This window comes from Rhinolophus sinicus, linkage group LG05, assembly GCF_036562045.2.
Source record: "Rhinolophus sinicus isolate RSC01 linkage group LG05, ASM3656204v1, whole genome shotgun sequence".
Classification (NCBI taxonomy): Eukaryota; Metazoa; Chordata; class Mammalia; order Chiroptera; family Rhinolophidae; genus Rhinolophus; species Rhinolophus sinicus.
Genome location: NC_133755.1, coordinates 102,027,280 through 102,046,775, shown reverse-complemented (window position 1 = coordinate 102,046,775; position 19,496 = coordinate 102,027,280). Strand labels below are relative to the sequence as shown.

General features: G+C 34.6%; 1 protein-coding gene across 1 annotated transcript in view; it reads right to left on the bottom strand.

The window, feature by feature from the left end:
• The window catches only part of PRIM2 (DNA primase subunit 2), a 325,345-nt gene that overhangs the window by 38,453 nt on the left and 267,396 nt on the right, over window positions 1-19,496 (bottom strand). The window contains exon 11 of the mRNA XM_074333142.1: window positions 3,017-3,152. Coding sequence (XP_074189243.1) covers window positions 3,017-3,152 — 136 coding nt within the window. The remainder of the gene's footprint in view (window positions 1-3,016; window positions 3,153-19,496) is intronic.

Below are 19,496 nucleotides of genomic sequence, written 5' to 3'. Positions count from 1 at the left end.
GATAAAATGATGCAGGGAATTAGAAATTTCATTTTTATAAGGTATTTGTACTAACCATTATATAGTATAGCGTGATTTGAAAGGGTACTTGGATTAGTAAGAAATGCATAGTGAAAACTCTTAAAATAAAACCACTTTAAAAAGGTAACAAAATGAAGTATAACAGATATGTTAAGAAAGGGAAAAAAAAGAGAATAATTTAAAATGCTTAATCAAAACCACAAAAGTCATAAAAAGTGTGGAGGACAAAAACATAAACAAAAAATAAGGGCAAAAAATAGAGAACAGTAACAAATATGGCAGATATTAATCCAATTATATCAGTAATTACTTTAAACATCAATGGTCTAAATATACCAATTAAAAACAGAGATTGTCAGGGTGGATTGAAAAACAAGACTCAACTATATATCGTGTAGAAGAAAGCTACTTTAAATGTAAAGACACATATAGATTAACAGTAAAGGGATGGAGAAAAATATACTTTGCTAACATAAATCAAAAGAAAGCAGGGGAAGACATATTGGTTTTCGACATAGCAGGTTTCAGAGCAAGGACATTTATCTAGGATGTTGCATAATGATAAAGGGATGACTACTCCAAGGAGACATAACAATACTTAATGTACATGCACCTAACAACAGAGATCAACATACACGAGGTAAAAACTGACAGAACTGCAAGAAGATTTAGATGAATCCACCCTAAGAGACTTCAACACCACTTTATTAGAAATGGACAGATCCAGCAGGCAGAAAATCAGCAACTATTAATAGAGTTGAACACAACTGTACCACTAACCAATCAACTGGATATACTTGATATCTATAAAACAGCCACATCCAACAATAGCTGATTACACATTCTTCTCAACTCACACATAACAAACCTCTCTTGTGCAGGACGTCAACAGTGGGAAAGGTTGTGCAAGTGTGGGGGAAGCAAGTATATGGGAACTCTATAAGTTCTGCTCAATTTTAATGTGAATGTAAAACTGCTTGTAAAAAATTATATCTGTTAATCTTTTTTAAAAGGATAGACAAATGTGCCTAATAAATAATAGGATCCTGGGTATCTACCCAAAAAATCTGAAAACATTTATGTATAAATACACGTGTGCTCCAATGCTCATTGCAGCTTTATTTACGGTGGCCAAAACATGGAAACGACCAAATTGTCTTCCGATAGATGAATGGATAAAGAAGTTGTGAGATATATATATATATATATATATATATATACACACACACACACACACACACACACACACACACACACACACACAATGGAATACTATTTGATGGCAAGAAAAGATGAAATAAGACCATTTGTGACAACATGGATGGATCTTGAGATTATAATGCTAAGCGAAATAAGTCAGACAGAAAAAGCAGAGAACCATATGATTCCACTGATGTGTGGTATATAAACCAATAACAACAAAAGAACAAGACAAACAAATGAGAAACAAAAACTCATAGACACAGACAATGGTTTAGTGGTTACCAGAGGGTCAGGGGGGAGGGGGTGGTAGATGAGGGTAAAGGGGATCAAATATATGGTGATGGAAGGAGAACTGATTCTGGGTGGTGAACACATAATGGGATTTATAGATGATGTAATACAGAATTGTACACCTGAAATCTATGTAACTTTACTAACAATTGTCACCCCAACAAACTTTAATAAAAAATAAAAAATAAATAAATAAATAAATAATATCAGATAACTGAGTGTTTGCTAAGAATAATATTTTTAAACTGATGGTTTAAATTAAAAACAAAATGAAACAAACAGAATGGACTGGAATAAATAAGATACAATTCAACGGGAATAAGAAACATAAAAATACTGCATTTAAGCTAATAAAAATCAACTACATGAGTGACAAATGCTAGGACCTAGAAATGGACAGAAGAATCCTGAGAATTTTACTTGGCTAAGCTAAAGTAAGTTAACCTGCCTGATGTGCCTGCTCAGAAAAGCTGTAGGCTTTCTCAACAGAAGTATCTGGTCAATGATTTTCAAAGTTAAGAAAACACAATCATCCAGGGAACTTGCAAATACATCTGATTTTATATAACTGAGGGTGGGGTTTGAGAATCTGCATTTCTAAAAGGTACGTGAAATGACTGACACAAGTGATAAAAACCACTCACTGTGGAAACCACCGGGTCTGGTCACCTTTTCATCTATTAAATATGAATGTACTGGTATTTTCTAATATTCTGGACACACACAGTATCTTTTAAAATTCCGTTTGTGATTATTTGATCTTTAACAGCCTAAAACATGTGATCATTTTTAAAAGAGTTTCATTTAAGATGCCAAAACCTAAAGTTTTGACACATACTGAAGTAAGTTTTGGTAATGTAGAAAATTTACTAATATGGACTATTAAATAATTCTCTGACACACCAGACAAATGAGGAGCTCGCCAGGGTATGCTCAGAGAAATATTTATAAAAAGCTGTTGAACTCAGAAATCTACAGAAAATAGTGTAACAGAGATTGTTTTTAAACCTACAATTCAGCAATTTGATTGGTGTTTGATACCACGTTTTAAATTCCTCACTTAGTCTGTGTTTGTTAATCTGATGATAGCAATGAGAATAAAACACACTTTTCCTCAGTAGTCTTTTGAAAATTAATGGATGCCCTAGAATTTGAGGTATTCCATTTCAAAATGCTTTGAAGAGCTTGTATCAGTCTTGTAAACACTTGCAGAACATGAGAAAAGACAGACAACAGGAAGTGAAGGGGGAAATTGAGAACTAAAGAGCCTGGTCCAGCAAAATAGAAGCATATGACAGAATGAATTTCTTTTGCCTGACCCAGTTCAGTAATGAGACAAATCAGTAGAAGAGTAAGGGAGCTCTGGCTTGACAATGATGACGGACATAAGCTGCAAACTAGTTCCTGTCAGTAATGCGAAAAGCCATTCCACTGTTTCAGTGTCTCCTCCAGAGCTCTTGCATTCCTGTACTTCACAAACATTCCAAGTGGAAGCACTTACCATGATAATCCCCTTGGCTTGGAGGATTGGTTAGAATAATCTTCAGGCAACTAAACAGTCTGAACAGTGTATAGTCTGTCCTCTTCCCTTCCTTCCCGAAGCTGTGACGGATATTGTAAGAGTAACCTTTATCGAACTGATTGGAGGAAAAAGAAAGAGACAAAGTAAGCCAGTGTTGTACTAATGGTGTCAGCAGTGCCAGCTAGAATCACAGACTACAAAGTGATATTTTCTAAAATAAATTCAGTATTTATGGGCAGATGTACATTCATAATATATATATATATATATATATATATATATATATATATACACACACACATGTATGTATATATACATATATGTGTGTGTGTATATATGTTATGTATACATATATATGTGTGTATAGATATATATGTGTATATAGATATATATGTATATATGTATATATATATATACACACATACATCTCTATATACATATATATACATATATACATATATATATATATATCTATATATATCTATCTATCATTTGGGACCTTTATGATGCAAATAATTTTTTAAGGTGCAAGACTTAGAGGAAAAAATGTCTTAGGTAGAAACAGTTAATGTTTGTGTTTAGTTTAAGGATGAGGATAATCCTTTCCTGAGTAGAATAATTAATTTGCCCATTTCTTGGTATGATTCCAAATTTTACACTAGCTGTAAATCAGTTGAGCCTCCTCTGTATTCCCCTTATCCTGGTTTTCCCAGAATTCCCACATCCTACCCATTCTCCTTAGGAAATGCCTCTTCACACAATTAACCCCTTCCTCTGCATTTTCACCACACAAAGCAAGTAGTCAGCAAATGCTTGATGAATTGCCTCCTACCTGGAACTCCTGACCCCATGTTTATAGAACAAGCTCATGGGATAGAAAGGACTTCAAATTGGGTGCGATAGGAATTAAAAAACGAACTAATATTTATTGAAAGGCTCTGTGTAATGGAACGAAGCTGTCCAATACTTAAAGGAAAGTAGGAAAGAGAATCAGAATAAGGGATGGGAAAATACTGTGGGTTTTGGGAGTGGAATTTTTAAATTTGATATTATAATTTATACATAGTGAAATGCACAGATCTCAAGTCTACAGTTCGGTTGGTTTTGACAAATCACTGCACTATGTAACCTGCACCTCTATCAAGAGATAGAACATTTCCATCAACCCCCAGAGTTCCCCTGTTCTTCTTCTCAGACAACATTCTTTCCCTTCCCCCATATCCAGAAGCCACAACTGATCTGATTTTGGTCAGTGTAGTTTTAGTTATGCTACAATTTTATATAAATGTAATCACATAGTATCAAGTGTTTTGTGCCTGAGTTCATGGCTTTTTATGTTTCTGAGATTTATCATATGCCATTACATTACCAGTAGTTGTCCCTTTTATTGCTGAGTAGTGTACCAGTGTGAGAATATATCAGTTTATCTAGTCTGCTACTGATGGGCACCTGGGCTTTCCCAGTTATGGTCAGTTATCAGTAAAGCCGCATGAATATTCTAATAGGTGACTTTTGTGAACTTATATTTTCATTTCTCTTGGATAATTACATAGGAGTGGAATTGTTAGAATTGCCAACTCTTTGCCAGAGTGGCTGTACTATTTTATACACCAACCAGCAATGCCTGAGAGTTTTACATTCTCCCCAAAGTGTGACATTGCGTCTAGTTAAAAATGCCTTTCTAAGAAGTGGGTAGTGGCATCTCGTTTTGCATTTCCCTGATGACTAAAATGGTTGAGCACCTTTTTCATGCTTCTTTCTTGGCTAGTGACATGCCTTGTTTTGTGAAGTGTCTATTCAACTCTTTTGCCCATTTAAAAAACTGAATTGCCTTCTTTTGATTATTCCATTCTTTTGATTATTTCATTGTAAGAATTCTTTATATATTCTGGATACAAGCCCTTTGTCAGATACAAGTATAACCTTGGAGATATCGTAGGTTCAGTTCCAGACCACTGAAATAAAGCTAGTACGGCAATAAAGAAACTTGCAATCTTTTTGTTGGTGGAGGGTCTTGCCTTCAGTTTGGGGGAGGAAAAAAAAAAGCAACATCTGTGAAGCTCAAGAAAGTAAAGTGCAAAAAAACGAGGTGTGCTTGCACAGGTATTACACACATTTTCTCAGTCTGTGGCTTGTTTACGTTCTTGATGTTATCTTCTGATAAGATGAGATGTTTTTATTTTTGATGAGCCCCTATTTATCAGCTCTTTTATGGTCCTCTCTAAGCTAAGTTTCAAACATACTCCCCTATGTTGTCCTTTAGAAGCTGTTCTGTTTTAGCTTTTAAGTCTAGATGTTGATTCATCTCAAGTTAATTTTTGTGTTTGGTGTTTTTTTTCCATAGTGGAGGCAAAATCTTTTCCCCTCTACCCTCCTAGGTTCAATTGCTGGGGCCCATGAATCTAACTAATACAAGACAGACTGACATGAAAAAAACAATAGTTTGATTACGTATGTGCGTAAGCACATGCATGGGAGTTTTACAAAGAAGTGAGACTCAAGGAGGTAGCCAGATGATTGAGGGCACAGACACATCTTTATAAATGCATATTTTCTTTATTTAAAAGAGAAACCTATACTTTATTTTTAGGCACTAAGGGGAGGTAAAGAGCTTTTCCTGAATTTGCTAGTTCTCAACTGCCTTTAGCTCAAAACAATCCTTAGTCCCAAGTGGCGTATTTTGGGATGGCGTATTCTGGTACCCTTCATCCCCATGTTGATAAACACTTTTCCAACACCATTTGTTGACACTTTCTCTTCCTAACTAAGTCCTTTGGTACCCTTGCCAAATTTGACCATAAATGTGTGGGTCTATTTTTGGACACTGTATACCACTGATCTATATCTATCTATCATCTATCTATCCATCCATCCATCCATCCATCCATCCATCCATCCATCCATCCATCCAACCATCCTTTGGCCAGTGTCACACTGTCTTCATTACAAAACCTTTAGAGTTAAGTCTCAAATTCAGATAATGTAAGTCCTCCTGCCTGTCCTTTTTCAATATTACTTTGGGTATTCTATATCCTTGCATTTCCATATAAATTTTAGAATCAGCTTATCAATTTCTATTTTAAAAATACTGCTGGAATTTTCAATAATCAGTAGCTTATGGCTTCCTAACTACCTATCTAAAACCAGCAAAACAGAAATCTACAACCAGGAAAACAAAAGGTATTTCAACTACAAGAAAGCTTTCCAAGAAAGAAGACAAACTTTAAAATTATCGTTAAATTTCAGTAGTGAGAACGAGAACGTTAAAAGTTAAGTTCTAGCACACATCTTTTATGAACAACTTCTGTTTGTTAGTCATAAACATTAACTACAGTCAATCTTTTTGTGCAAACTTTTAGGTATGAACAGAATTTAATTAGATACAAGATTTATATGTTCATCAGAAAACACTCAAAGAATTTTTGGTCAGCTATTGTGTTAAAGTAATGGAAAGTTACTCTCTCTAAAGGAAGAAAAGCTAAATCAGTATTTTTCACTTCTCTCTTCATTCAAATTTATTTACCGTGTGTGTGTGTGTGTGTGTGTGTGTGTGTGTGTGTGTGTATAAAAGCTTTCAGACTATCTGCATATTTATCAAATAGTCTTCTCTAGTTTTCAGACTGGCAAACTCTTGAAATATTGTACAGATGGTACATTTACTGTTAGGTGTTCTTTTAGAGAATACATCCTAACTGTCCATATGCACAACTCAAAGGAACATCTCAAAGTATTTACATAGGAATTAAGTGAAGAACACACTCTTCCATTTTGGCTTCCCCAGGCTACTTCATCCAGTGATGGGAAATGCAGAAAATAAATACTGATCTAAAGGTGGGTGAGTGGCAGTTTGCGACCTCCCAAATTAGTCCTGACATCCCAGCTGTGGTGCTGGCAACACACCAATCTTCATTTCTGCCAAAGACAGCAGCAAATTATTTTCAGGGGCACTATGTTACCAATGGAACTCAAGAAAAATGACAAAGCAGGCACATCTGTTTGTTTTTCTCTTGTAAATCTGTCTTTTGTCAGTCTAATTTACAGGACCTCAGCTGGAGAATTTAAGATGAGTAGACATAAAAGGGTTTTTCCTCCCCTACAGTTTCACCCAAAAAACAGGACATATGTTCTCTATTTTTACACCCTAATCTCTTTCCCTGTAGTCATGGAGAACATTTTCAGTTCTAGACCCTAGAGTAAGCAGGTTTTCTTTTTCTTGAATTTCCCCCGAGAAAGGGTCAAGCTAAAATTTTAAAATTTTGATAGACTACTTTGTTAGAAAATGAAATGCCAAAACCCACAGAAAAGTACTAAATGGAATGATCCTATGTAATCTGATGATGTAGTTGATTAAGCAGACCACTTTCAGTGAAGCCAACAGATCAAAAGAAATACCAGCTGTGTATCAAAAAAATGCCATAATCATCAGAGGAAAAAAAGAGAGCCATCTGTTCAGGAATGCAGGTGGTATGTGGGCTAGTAGGTTTGTGTGTCTTTTTCACTTTGTACTATACAAGACTGTACCCAAAGAGACTCACAAAACAAGATTTGAAGGTCATCTGTGACCTGGGGTGTGTGATCTACATCATTCTAATTGTATCTAGTCAGTCAGATATTACGTAAGAACATCATTTCTAAATTCCTAATGGGGAATTTAGTACAAATGCACTACTTTTTATTGTTCATTGTTATTAGCAATAAAAAATAAAGTATTACTCAGTGATGTTTCAATACTAATAGCTTACATTTGTATAGATCATTAACAGTTACAAAATGATAATTCTTAGATCCTTTACCACCAGGAAGGTACAAGAGTTAGGCATCCCTATTTTATAAATAAGCAAACTAAGGTTTTAAGAGGTAGAGTGAACAGTTATTCCAATTACTTAGGAATAAAGTAATTCCAGTGGAAAAGCTGAAACTAAAGTCCTAGTCTTCTACTGTCTAGAAAATGGTACAAAATGATAAATGGAGAAAATGAATAAAAACTATGATAACTGTCAGTTATCCATGGCAAACATTCAGCGACAGGCTGCTTCCCTACTGTCACTCAGTTGCTTCAGGGACATGTGAAAGTCACACTAAACCACAGTAAAAAAAAATTATTCTGAGTCTAGTGAAAACCAGAGATAAATGTCTATTTTCAAAAGAAATGGTAGGTCTAACAAGCCACTCACTTATTAATTATTTGGTTTCAAATTTATCATAATTTTAGAATCACAAAAAATGGCAAACTTGAAGTTAAATATCTGAATGAAGAAATGCCAAGCAGTGCTTCAGCATGCGTTCAAGTTACCAGGCCCACTTGGTATTCCTCGTCCTGTAATACTCTACAGTTGGGGCCATCATAAAGAACTGGAGTGCAAACTCAGAGAAAGGGGAATATGAAAAATGGATAGGAAAGCAGACTACACCATCGCTTATTGAACTGGCAACTCTATCTGGAGCTTTAGCAAATTTAGCTTCCTTATCAGAATCAGAATTTGAGCTTTAACAGGCTTCAGACATCATCTACTGTGCAGCTATTATTATGTAGAAAAGCAAGGAACAGAGGGTCTAACCCTAAATTGCAGAGTGAGTTGGGGAAAGAACCCTAGTCCCTGCGTTGCCTATTTCAATCACCTCTCATTCACTTCTGTAAACCCCATGCCAAACACAAAGTCCAGCAAACTGCAGCTGCCACTAAATGTTTACTGGGGTGAACAGAATCTTTTTTGTGCTGTATATTCATTGGCTCATCTCTACCAGAGGACTGAAAGCTAATCTTATATTTATTATTCTGTTAACTTTCCGTGACAAGACATTTAGCAAATTCCTACCACTAAATACGGTAACTTGACATGTCACTTAAATAGAGGCCTCAACAATTCAACCTGGAGGTAATGGGTTGGGGGTTCCATAAGTAATTTTAATTGGCTATCTGTTCAGCCAGTGTGCCTGATATTAAGAAAAGAACAGATTAATGATAACACTTTCAGCATTGTTTTAGAATTGTACTTTATTCACTGATATAAATACCACTGACAAAACAGTGGATGAATATTTATTAAGAGTTTAAATATAATTTGCCCAAAGTTGAAGACAGAAACCACAGACAACCCTCATTCACAAAAATAAAAGCATTTATTGAATCACATACTTACAGCCTAAAGGACAATTTAGTAACTCATAACAGGTGGTCAACTTAGTCACTATCTCACTGGTAGGAAAAAAGCCAACATAAAACAAATATCACCAGAAAAACCACAGGAGTTGGCTGACATGTAGAACGCTCTAGTCTAAGATGAGTTGGCTCAGCTTGAATAAATTGGTCTTTCCACTCACTGGAAACAAGGGGAGCAAACCGAAAACATCATCCACGCCTGCAGTCAAAGACTGCACAGAAATTCGCTGATGAGGACTTCTAATCTCCAAGGAAAAGGCTCCCTTCTTCACAGATATAAGAATTGATTTTTACTAACAGTTTGAAGTAAAAAATTAAATGTAAATTTATTTAACTTCTGCAAGCTTACTTTAACACTATTTTACTATTTTCCCAGATTGCTTTTTGTAATTTTTTTCTCAGTTTGCTTTTCTAGATTGCCTTACCTAGCAACTTTATTCCACAGCAAGTATTTTCTAGAACTAACTTTCTATTATGATAGAATTTTAAAGATTTAACTTGAGTGTTAAAAAGATATTTCAAGATAGTACTAACAACCTGGTTTGTGTATGTGTGTAACATATAATATAGTATATTATATATATGTGTGTGTGTGTGTGTGTGTGTATATATATATATATATATATATATATATATATATATATATATATAAATAATATGGAATACGTCTAAGGTTTTGAAGATTCCAGGATGATTACAAAAATATAATTCCCTAATCCTACAAATGTTAAGAAATATCTAAATATGTTTATTATAAATATTTACATATATAAGTATATTTCAATTATATGCTTCCAGGTGCATAAAATTCAGAATTATCAAATATGTTCTTGGTGAAATACACCTTGTATAAACATATATTTGTCCTGTTCAATACTTTTGTCCTTGTACTGCATTTTGTGTGACATTAATATTGTCACCCCAGTTTTCTTTTTGATTCCAGTTACTGGTATTCCTCTCCCCACCTTTATTGTTAATCTTTCAGAGTCAGAATGTCTTGAATAAATAGCTAGTGGGGAACTGGTTACCCAGGACCACCCTCTAGTGGTTACTCATGGCATATTAAAATGTATATTTTTCTATCAATGCCAAAAATGAATCAGACTCTCTACAAAAAAGATGAGATCTTTAGCACAATTTTACTTGCATCGAAATTATAAAATTTGCTCCAAAATAACTCTAAAAATGACCAGCTAAAAGGATAAATGATTTTTCCCAAAGTCACTACAATATAATGAGCTATTTCACTTATTAGATTACAAGTCATCTTCTAGTCATTTAAGTTTGGCTACATTATAGATGACCCAAAGACAAACTTACATTAGATTTTAAAAGCTGGCAATGAATGATAGAAGAATATGTCATCCCCCAAAATGACAATGGCATGAAACAAAGTTTTAAGTTATAGTGACAAGCCAAATTGTGCCTCTACAAGTTCAGGGACAAAGAGAAGATCTGTTGTTTTCTGTTACAGGCAAGTGTTTTGTTTCTCTCCAAAGTTCAGACACCAATAGTTCCCACTTAGTGAGACTAAATTCCCTAAGGCTGCATCAGAAGGAGATCAAAAGAGCAATACACAAAATATTTTATCAAGAATTAGAAAAAGTGTATGTTGAGTGACAGGTAGCTAATTTATTTTTGAAGAGTTTTCACAAGGTGTTTTTTTTGTTGTTGTTATTTTTTTGAGAATTGGTTGATTCTAGGACCAAGGCAGGGAAAAGATGAGCCTGGAGTGTCTTGTGGTGCCAGAGAGCTGTGTTCAAAAGGAGGACGGGGCATGTCGAAAGGGCCCCAGAACTGACCTGAAAGAGCTCCTAATTGCCAAAGCTGGAACAATTTAAGTAACAAAATAAACAACAACAGCACTGAATTAGAACCCATAGAACGAAGTATATAATTCATAGGCTATCCATGCTTACTAATATAAATAACTGAATAAATGGGGGTACAGGGATAGCTTTTCCTTACAGAAGAACTTCAATTAATAGATGTACAAGGGTAGAAAAAGAGAAAACAGTCACTAGAACACCATACTAATAATAGTTGCAGGCAAGAACCACCAAAGGTTGCCAAATTAGTGGGTAAAGAGGATACATGCGTAGTTTAAAAATATCTGCCCCAAGACATTTTGAGGAGAAAATAGTAACTATACAGTGGAAAAGCCCAGCAGACACCACCTTAACTAGTGATCAAGGTTCATATCCCAGTAATAAGTTATGTTAATGTCATGTGCCCCTGATAATGATGCATCAGAGGGAATATCAGTCCTGTGATGTTCTGGCCCAAAATGCATAACCTCAATCTAATCCTGCGAAAACAGTAAATAAACCCAAGGTGAAGGACAGTCTACTTAAAACTGATCAGGACCCTTCAAGAGTATAGAGGTCATGAAAGACGAGATCGAGCAACTGTCATAGACTAGAAAAGATTAAGGAGACACGGCAACTAAATGCACTCCTGAATGACCCTTGGAACAGCAGGAAGACATCAGTGAAACACTGGTGAAATCTGAATAAAATCTCTAGTTAACAGCCTTGTACCACTGTTAATTTGTTGATTTTGATAACGGTATAACAGATACATAAGATGTTAATATTAGGGGAAGGTGGGTGAAGTGTATCTGGAACTCTTGGTACTGTTTTTCCAACTTATCTGTAAGTCTAAAATTTTTTTTAAATAAAAAATTTACATACCAGGCAGTGGACTAGGCATGACATAGATCCGCTTATTTGAATCTCCTAACAACCTTACAAAATTGGTGTCATTATCCCTATTTTACAGGCTGCAAAATTGATGTTTGAAACGATTAAGTGAAATGTTCAAACACACAGTAAAATGTCATGTCAGGACTGACACCTTTTTATGCCTTGCTCAAAGTTCATGTTCTTTCTACCACGTTATCAAAAACACATGTAAATGCATTTATGACCCAGGAAACACAGGTCATCCCTTCTGAAATTAGGTTAAAATTTTAAAGTGGCAACAATTCTAGAAATAGCTTCTGCTATTAGAATTTAGTGATAATTTTCAATTTGCTTAAAATTTGTTGTGTAAGGGAAACAAAAAGGTTTTCTGTCACAATAACAAATTACCGCATATTTAAGTAAAGCCATTTTAAATTACTGTAACATCTAGCAAGTCTTGCAGAGCTCCACAAAATACGTCATATTACTATGCTTCCCAAAATGAAGTATAAGAAAGGTGGATTTGTTACAGGGGTAGTTCAACTTCTTGTTATCTTATTAATACATAGTTCAAAGATACCTAGTATGGAAAAATTAAGTGAATTTTTTATTTTAGTGTTTTTGTTTTTTTTTCGTTGCAACATAATACGATTTACCTATATAACCAAAATATAAATATTATTTGCTACAAAGGAACAGCATATCAAATTCCAGGAAAATATCTGAGAAATAATAAAACATTCATGACTGAAGAGAAAAACTTTCTCCTCTCCCCTTTTACTGACCTGTTACTCACAGGTACCACAGTAATGATAGGTTACTTCATCTTGTGAATTATGATAGAGAATCAGAATTAAAGTCTCAAAACAAAGTGGCTGCTTTCTTTAACCAAATGTAACTAAATTGAATTATTGACGGATTGCGTTCTCATCAATGCAGGAAAATGGCTCTACCAAGGAAAAGCTTTGTAAATTTATTGTATGGCTTCATGTTATCCGTTTGCTTCTCAAATTTGATGTGTTATCTCATTGAGAAACTGCATTCATTCTGTCCCACTATTCTTTTGAATGAACTATACATCAGGAGCATGCTAACAGAAAAGGATGAAGAGACAAACCAGGAAAATATATATATTTTTCAATTTCCCCAACTTAAAACAATTTTAAAGCACATACTTTTAAGTGTTAGAAGATACTTCAAATAGCCTAACAAATCTCTTATATATTCGTTCATAGCAATTAAATTTTAAAATTAACTCTATCAATAATACATTATAATGAACATGGACAAAAGAACAATTAAGGAGAATAATCTGCATACTGAGCAAAGACTAAATCAGATAGTTTGCTACATTTCAAAATAAAGAATTTTGTTAAAAAACGACGTTTTGAAATCTGTAGTACTTTAGTCAAGAAAAACAAAATCTAAAAACAAACAAAAAAACACAGTTTACACTAAACTGTAAATACGAAAATTATTACGTATATCTTATAATTCTCAGTCTTCTAAAAAGTGAATTTTCAAACCACTTGGTAATTATCTCATCTATGTTCACCACATCACTGAAGTATGTAGAAATGTTTAACTTACTACATTTCCCGATGGATACCTGAGTAACAGAGGTCCTCAATAGCAAATCTGAAACTCTGGTCTAACTCTGCTGATTCCCTATCCAGAGCTCATTCACTGAATCATGACGCATCTCAGCTATTTACCATGTCGTGAAGGATGCAGAATAGCTTGTCACCATGTATTAGAAAGAACAAATACAACATAGTTGTGTTTAGTCTACCAGGCTCCATTTTCATGTCTTGGTATTCTTTAAAATTCAATAAATAAAAAACACCATTTGGTGCTTTAGAAATTACTGCTTTGTTTATTGGCTGAATCATCTTGACTGAAAGAAAGAGAGAGAGAGATTGAGAGAGAGAGAGAGAGAGAGAGAGAGAGAGAGAGAGAGAGAGAGAGAGATATCTTGGGCTAGGCCACATATCCATGATCCTTGTAGCTGTGATTTCTATATACAAAACAGGTAAAATCTACGTGCATTGTTTGTTCACCAGGAGCTTAGTTTAAACATATTTAGATGCCTATTCAGCACCCAAGTGGAGATGCAGAGTAGGCAGTTGGATATACGTGAGTCTATAGGAAGAGCGGTCTGCCTGTAGAACACATGAGAATGTAAACCCCAAGACAGGAATTTCATCTGTTTTGTTAGCTTCTGTGCCTTTAGCTTCTATGACAAAGCCTGGCACTCACCCGTGGCTCTGTAAGTATTAAATGGGACCAAATGCAACTGCCATGATATTACACGTTTTTGATCTACATAAATGGCAATTTCACATGGCTCCACCTAATACTTATCAAATGATTAATATACAGTAACCTTTCATTTCACAGTCTCTCCTCTCGGCCTGAGCTAGAAAAAATTGCTGTCTTTCTAGAAAAAGGGTAGAGCCAAGTGAATGGAGAAGCCCAAGGTTTGTCCTTGCTCCTTTTCAGAGCTAGCAGCTGGGGTCTCATGCTCCTTTTACTGTCTAGTGTGTGATAGGCACTAAATAAACATTTATTCTTGGTGCTGATAATGATAGTAATTACCTTTTCCTGATATTTCCTATAAATAATTATTAGAAAATCAAAGCCAGCCTCATAAATTATATAAGCAGTTGACTTTGAATACATTTGCAATACTTTTTGCAGTACTATTAATACAATCACCATTTTATACCTAAAATGATTGAGTAACAGGAAGATTATTTTTCCAAAGCCATAACAGAAGAGTAGAGAAATAAAGTCAAAGTAGCTATCTTTTTCAGTTTATCATGTCATAAATTAAACATTTATTATAAATTATCACTTTTCATTGTTTTACAAAGAAAAGCTGCTCCTGAAATAAGAACTCCTAGTACACGTTAATTTGAACTTAATGATTTAATGACAAGGTAATAACAAAAAAGGAAAGCTGGAGATAGCTGTGAAAATCTAAAATTGGCTCTCTGATATGACAACTTCTAGACTCACAAGTGTACTAGCCACTTAACATGTAGATTAATTTTTTTTTTAAGTTGGAAAGCCACCTCCGGTGTCCTATACAGCATACAAATGTGCAGGATGCGGTAACATAACACATAAAATTACAGGACTAACATTTCTTTGTGCAGCTTTGAAGAGTAATTTGTTGCATACTAATAATCCCCCAAGTTGATGTACTTAATTTGTTTCTAAAGAAATAAAAGCACAATATCACTTCTGAAAGTTCAGTAGTAGTAGATAATGAGGACCTTTTCACCAAGCAGTTACTATTAGAAGATTTATATGTATGCTGAAGAATGCGTTTTATCTTATCATACTGAAAGATCTGCAATTCACAAAACTCGCTGCTCTAACTTGTGTCAAGCAATGAATGTACCCCACCGTGTGGTTTAGGTTTCTCTTTCTTAGCTGTATTAAATGCTATCAGACAGTGAATTGTGACAGCAGGGACTTCTCCCTATTATATCTCTAAGCCTAATGCCCACTATTCTTGATAGCAAGGGTCTTCAAAAATTCCAAATTAAAGTCCATAGGTATGCACATGAAATTACATATAAGTGTATAATGAACTGTTAAATCTCAATTCCTTAAAGGTTCAGAAGATTATCAACTCTTCCTTTCTGTTATGAAAACATCTTCTCCCACAAACCTGCAAAATTAAGATACCCAACCAAAAAGCCCAAGCTGTTTAGCTCGTAAATTGAGGTGACACAATGTGCAAAGGAAAGTCACCTTAATTCCACTAAGGGGAAAACATCCACTAAAACCCATCTCTCTCAGCTGAGCCCTTCATTCAATATTAAAACAAGTAATCTCAAATTCCATGGTTTGGCCACTGCTCAACACTCTTTCATTCAACTGGGGATTGAACAAAGCAAAATAAAAAGGAGCTTTAAGCTGCATTTTCTTCCCTTTTTGCTATACTACACTGACAGCCTCTTGTTCATTAATTAAACTTTTTTTTTCCTTAAAGAAATTGACTGTAGAGTACTATATTGGAAAAAGAAAGCAGAAAATAAAAGACATGGTTTTTTAAAATCGAGGTTTTAAAAATTCTAGAGATACAAAATATTCATAAATGGTAAGACAAATATAGAGAAACCTTCCAACAAATAAAGACTGAGATGTTAAGGATTTAATCTGTACGAGAGTGACACAGAGGCAGAACCTATGGTGGCTGGAGGCCCCTCTCACAGATTACACATGAATCAAGGTAGCTCCATTCTGGTGACTCAAGAGTTCACATGCGTTGTCTATTTTTGCTCATCGCTGTAAGGAGATGAGTTATGAATTTTAACTTTTAGAAACTATAAACCCAGTTAAGAGTGAGTAATTTGCCAAATTTGCTGGAATCCTCAAATATAATTTTTGGTTTTGCAAGCCTGACTTTAATTGTGTATCTTACTTAAGAAGAGAATGCATTCACTGCTATGTGCATTGTCTAATAATACTTGTAGTCAGGGTAGAGCAAACACGCAGGGAAGAAACAACCACAACTCTTATTCATTACCTTATTGATATGTAGGAACTTTTGCTTTGATAATTATTTAAAGAAGATATGTCATTTCTAATTTTGCCATTATAAAACACAAAATAATAATGCAGTCAAATACTAAGCTTATGCAAAATCTTTTGATGGAAATGACAGGTGTTCTAAAGGGGAATGATTGAAAAGTAAAAAAAAAAATGAGACAATATTTTTCATGTATTTTTTTATTTGGGTTTTGATACTTCAATATGCAAGAACTAGAAGAACACTGGCTTTCTTTATTATCATTACGTAAATCAAATAGATTTTCTTTTCCAATAAAATTCTATGTGTAAATTGCCAATGTGAATACCTTGGGGGCAAAAAAAAAAAAGGACAAAAAGAAATGTACAAATGATGCCAATTTGAAGGTAACTTCAATTAAAAAAAATGCTCCTCAGCTTTACAACCTAAATATTAACAAACTTTATACTTTCCTGAGTATCTCACTAAAAACTGATGACGAGCGTGAACTACATAGTCTCCGTCCTCATGAAATAGTAATTCCAAAATTCAAATTAAACAGTAATCTTGAATTCACATTCTAACATTTGTGGTTTAATTTCTGGAAAAGAAGTTGTTTTGTAACTACAGTAAGAGCTGTCTTTTATTCAATGCTTCCTCTGTTCTAGGAACTGTCCTACAGATTTTATTTTGCTTAAGTCCTAACAACACTATGAAGGAGGCTTCAGTACTGTTTTATAGATCAGGGAACTGAGGTTCAGAGCAATAAAGCAACTTGCTTAATGAAGCCTGCAGCTAGTCAGGGGTGGAACTGAGATCTGAATTCACGTCTGAATAACTAGAAAGCACCTTTTCTGAAAATGTAATTTTTCAAATCAAATCAAGGTGTTACAAATCTGAATCAAAGTATGATTATTTCTCATATTAATATTTTCTCCATTTGAAAAGTAGACATCATAGTCACATTTTTTCTAGATCATACTAAATGTACATTGTATAGTATATAACATGAATAACTATTCCAAGTTACCTTAGTTATAAAATTAGATCTATTTTATGTCAGTAAAAAGTTAAATCGATTTTTTTTTTAATTTTATTTTATTAAATTTATTGGGGTGACAATTGTTGGTAAACTTACATAGATTTCAGGTGTACAATTCTGTATTACATCATCTATAAATCCCATTGTGTGTTCATCACCCAGAGTCAGTTCTCCTTCCATCACCATATATTCGATCCCCCTTACCCTCATCTCCCACCCCCCACCCCCTGCCCCTCTTACCCTCTGGCAACCACTAAACTATTGTCTGTGTCTATGAGTTTCTGTTTCTCATTTGTTTGTCTTGTTCTCTTGTTGTTTTTGGTTTATATACCACATATCAGTGAAATCACATGGTTCTCTGCTTTTTCTGTCTGACTTGTTTCGCTCAGCATTACTCTCTCAAGATCCATCCATGTTGTCACAAATGTTCCTATATCATCTTTTCTTACTGCCAAATAGTATTCCATTGTGTACATATACCACAACTTCTTTATCCATTCATCTATCGAAGGACATTTTGGTTGTTTCCATGTCTTGGCCACCGTAAACAAAGCTGCAATGAATATTGGAGCACACGTGTCTTTATCTCTAAATGTTTTCAGATTTTTTGGGTAGATACCCAGGAGAGGGATTGCTGGGTCATATGGCAATTCTATTCGTAATTCTTTGAGGAACCTCCACACTGCCTTCCATAACGGCTGCAGCAGTCTGCATTCCCACCAACAGTGTATGAGGGTTCCTTTTTCTCCACAGCCTCTCCAACATTTGTTATTATTTGTCTTGTTGATGATAGCCATTCTGACTGGGGTGAGGTGATATCTCATTGTGGTTTTGATTTGCATTTCTCTGATGATTAGTGATGTTGAGCATTTTTTCATATGTCTATTTGCCATTTGTATGTCCTCTTTGGAGAAATGTCTCTTCAAGTCCTCTGCCCATTTTTCAATTGGGTTGTTTGTTTTTTTGTTGTTGAGTTGCATGAGTTCCTTGTATATTCTGGATACTAGCCCCTTATCAGAGGCACTGTTTGCAATAATCTTCTCCCATTCAGTTGGTGGCCTCTTTATTTTGTCAAGGGTTTCTTTTGCTGTGCAGAAGCTTTTAAATTTCATATAGTCCCATTCGTTTATTTTAGCTTTTACTTCCATTGCCTTTGGAGTCAAGTTCATAAAATGCTCTTTGAACCCAAGGTCCATAAGTTTGGTACCTATGTTTTCTTCTATGCAGTTTATTGTGTCAGGTCTTATGCTTAAGTCTTTGATCCATTTTGAATTAACTTTGGTACATGGTGACAAATAGCAATCCAGTTTCATTCTTTTGCACGTGGCTATCCAATTCTCCCAGCACCATTTATTGAAGAGGCTGTCTTTGCTCCATTGTATGTTTTTAGCTTCTTTGTCAAAAATTATCTGTCCATATTTATGTGGTTTTATTTCTGGGTTCTCAATTCTATTCCATTGGTGTATGTGTCTGTTTTTCCGCCAATACCATGCTGTTTTGATTATTGTAGCCCTGTAGTACAAGCCAAAGTCAGGAAGTGTGATACCTCCATTATTGTTCTTTTTCCTTAAGATTGCTTTGGCTATTCGGGGTCTTTTGTGGTTCCAAACAAATCTGATGATTTTTTGTTCTATTTCTTTAAAATACGCCATTGGGATTTTGATGGGGATTGCATTAAATCTGTATATTGCTTTGGGTAATATGGCCATTTTAACTATGTTGATTCTTCCAATCCATGAGCATGGAATGTCTTTCCATTTCTTTGTGTCTTCTTCAATTTCTTTCAAAAATGTCTTATAGTTTTCAGCATATAGGTCTTTCACATCCTTGGTTAAGTTTATTCCTAGGTATTTTATTCTTTTTGCTGCAATTGCAAAAGGAATTGTTTTTTGTATTTCTTTGTCTGAGATTTCATTGTTAGTATATAGGAATGCAATGGACTTTTGTGCGTTGATTTTGTAGCCGGCAACTTTACTGTATTCATTGATTGTTTCTAATAGCTTTTTGGTGGAGTCTTTAGGGTTTTCTATATATAGCATCATGTCATC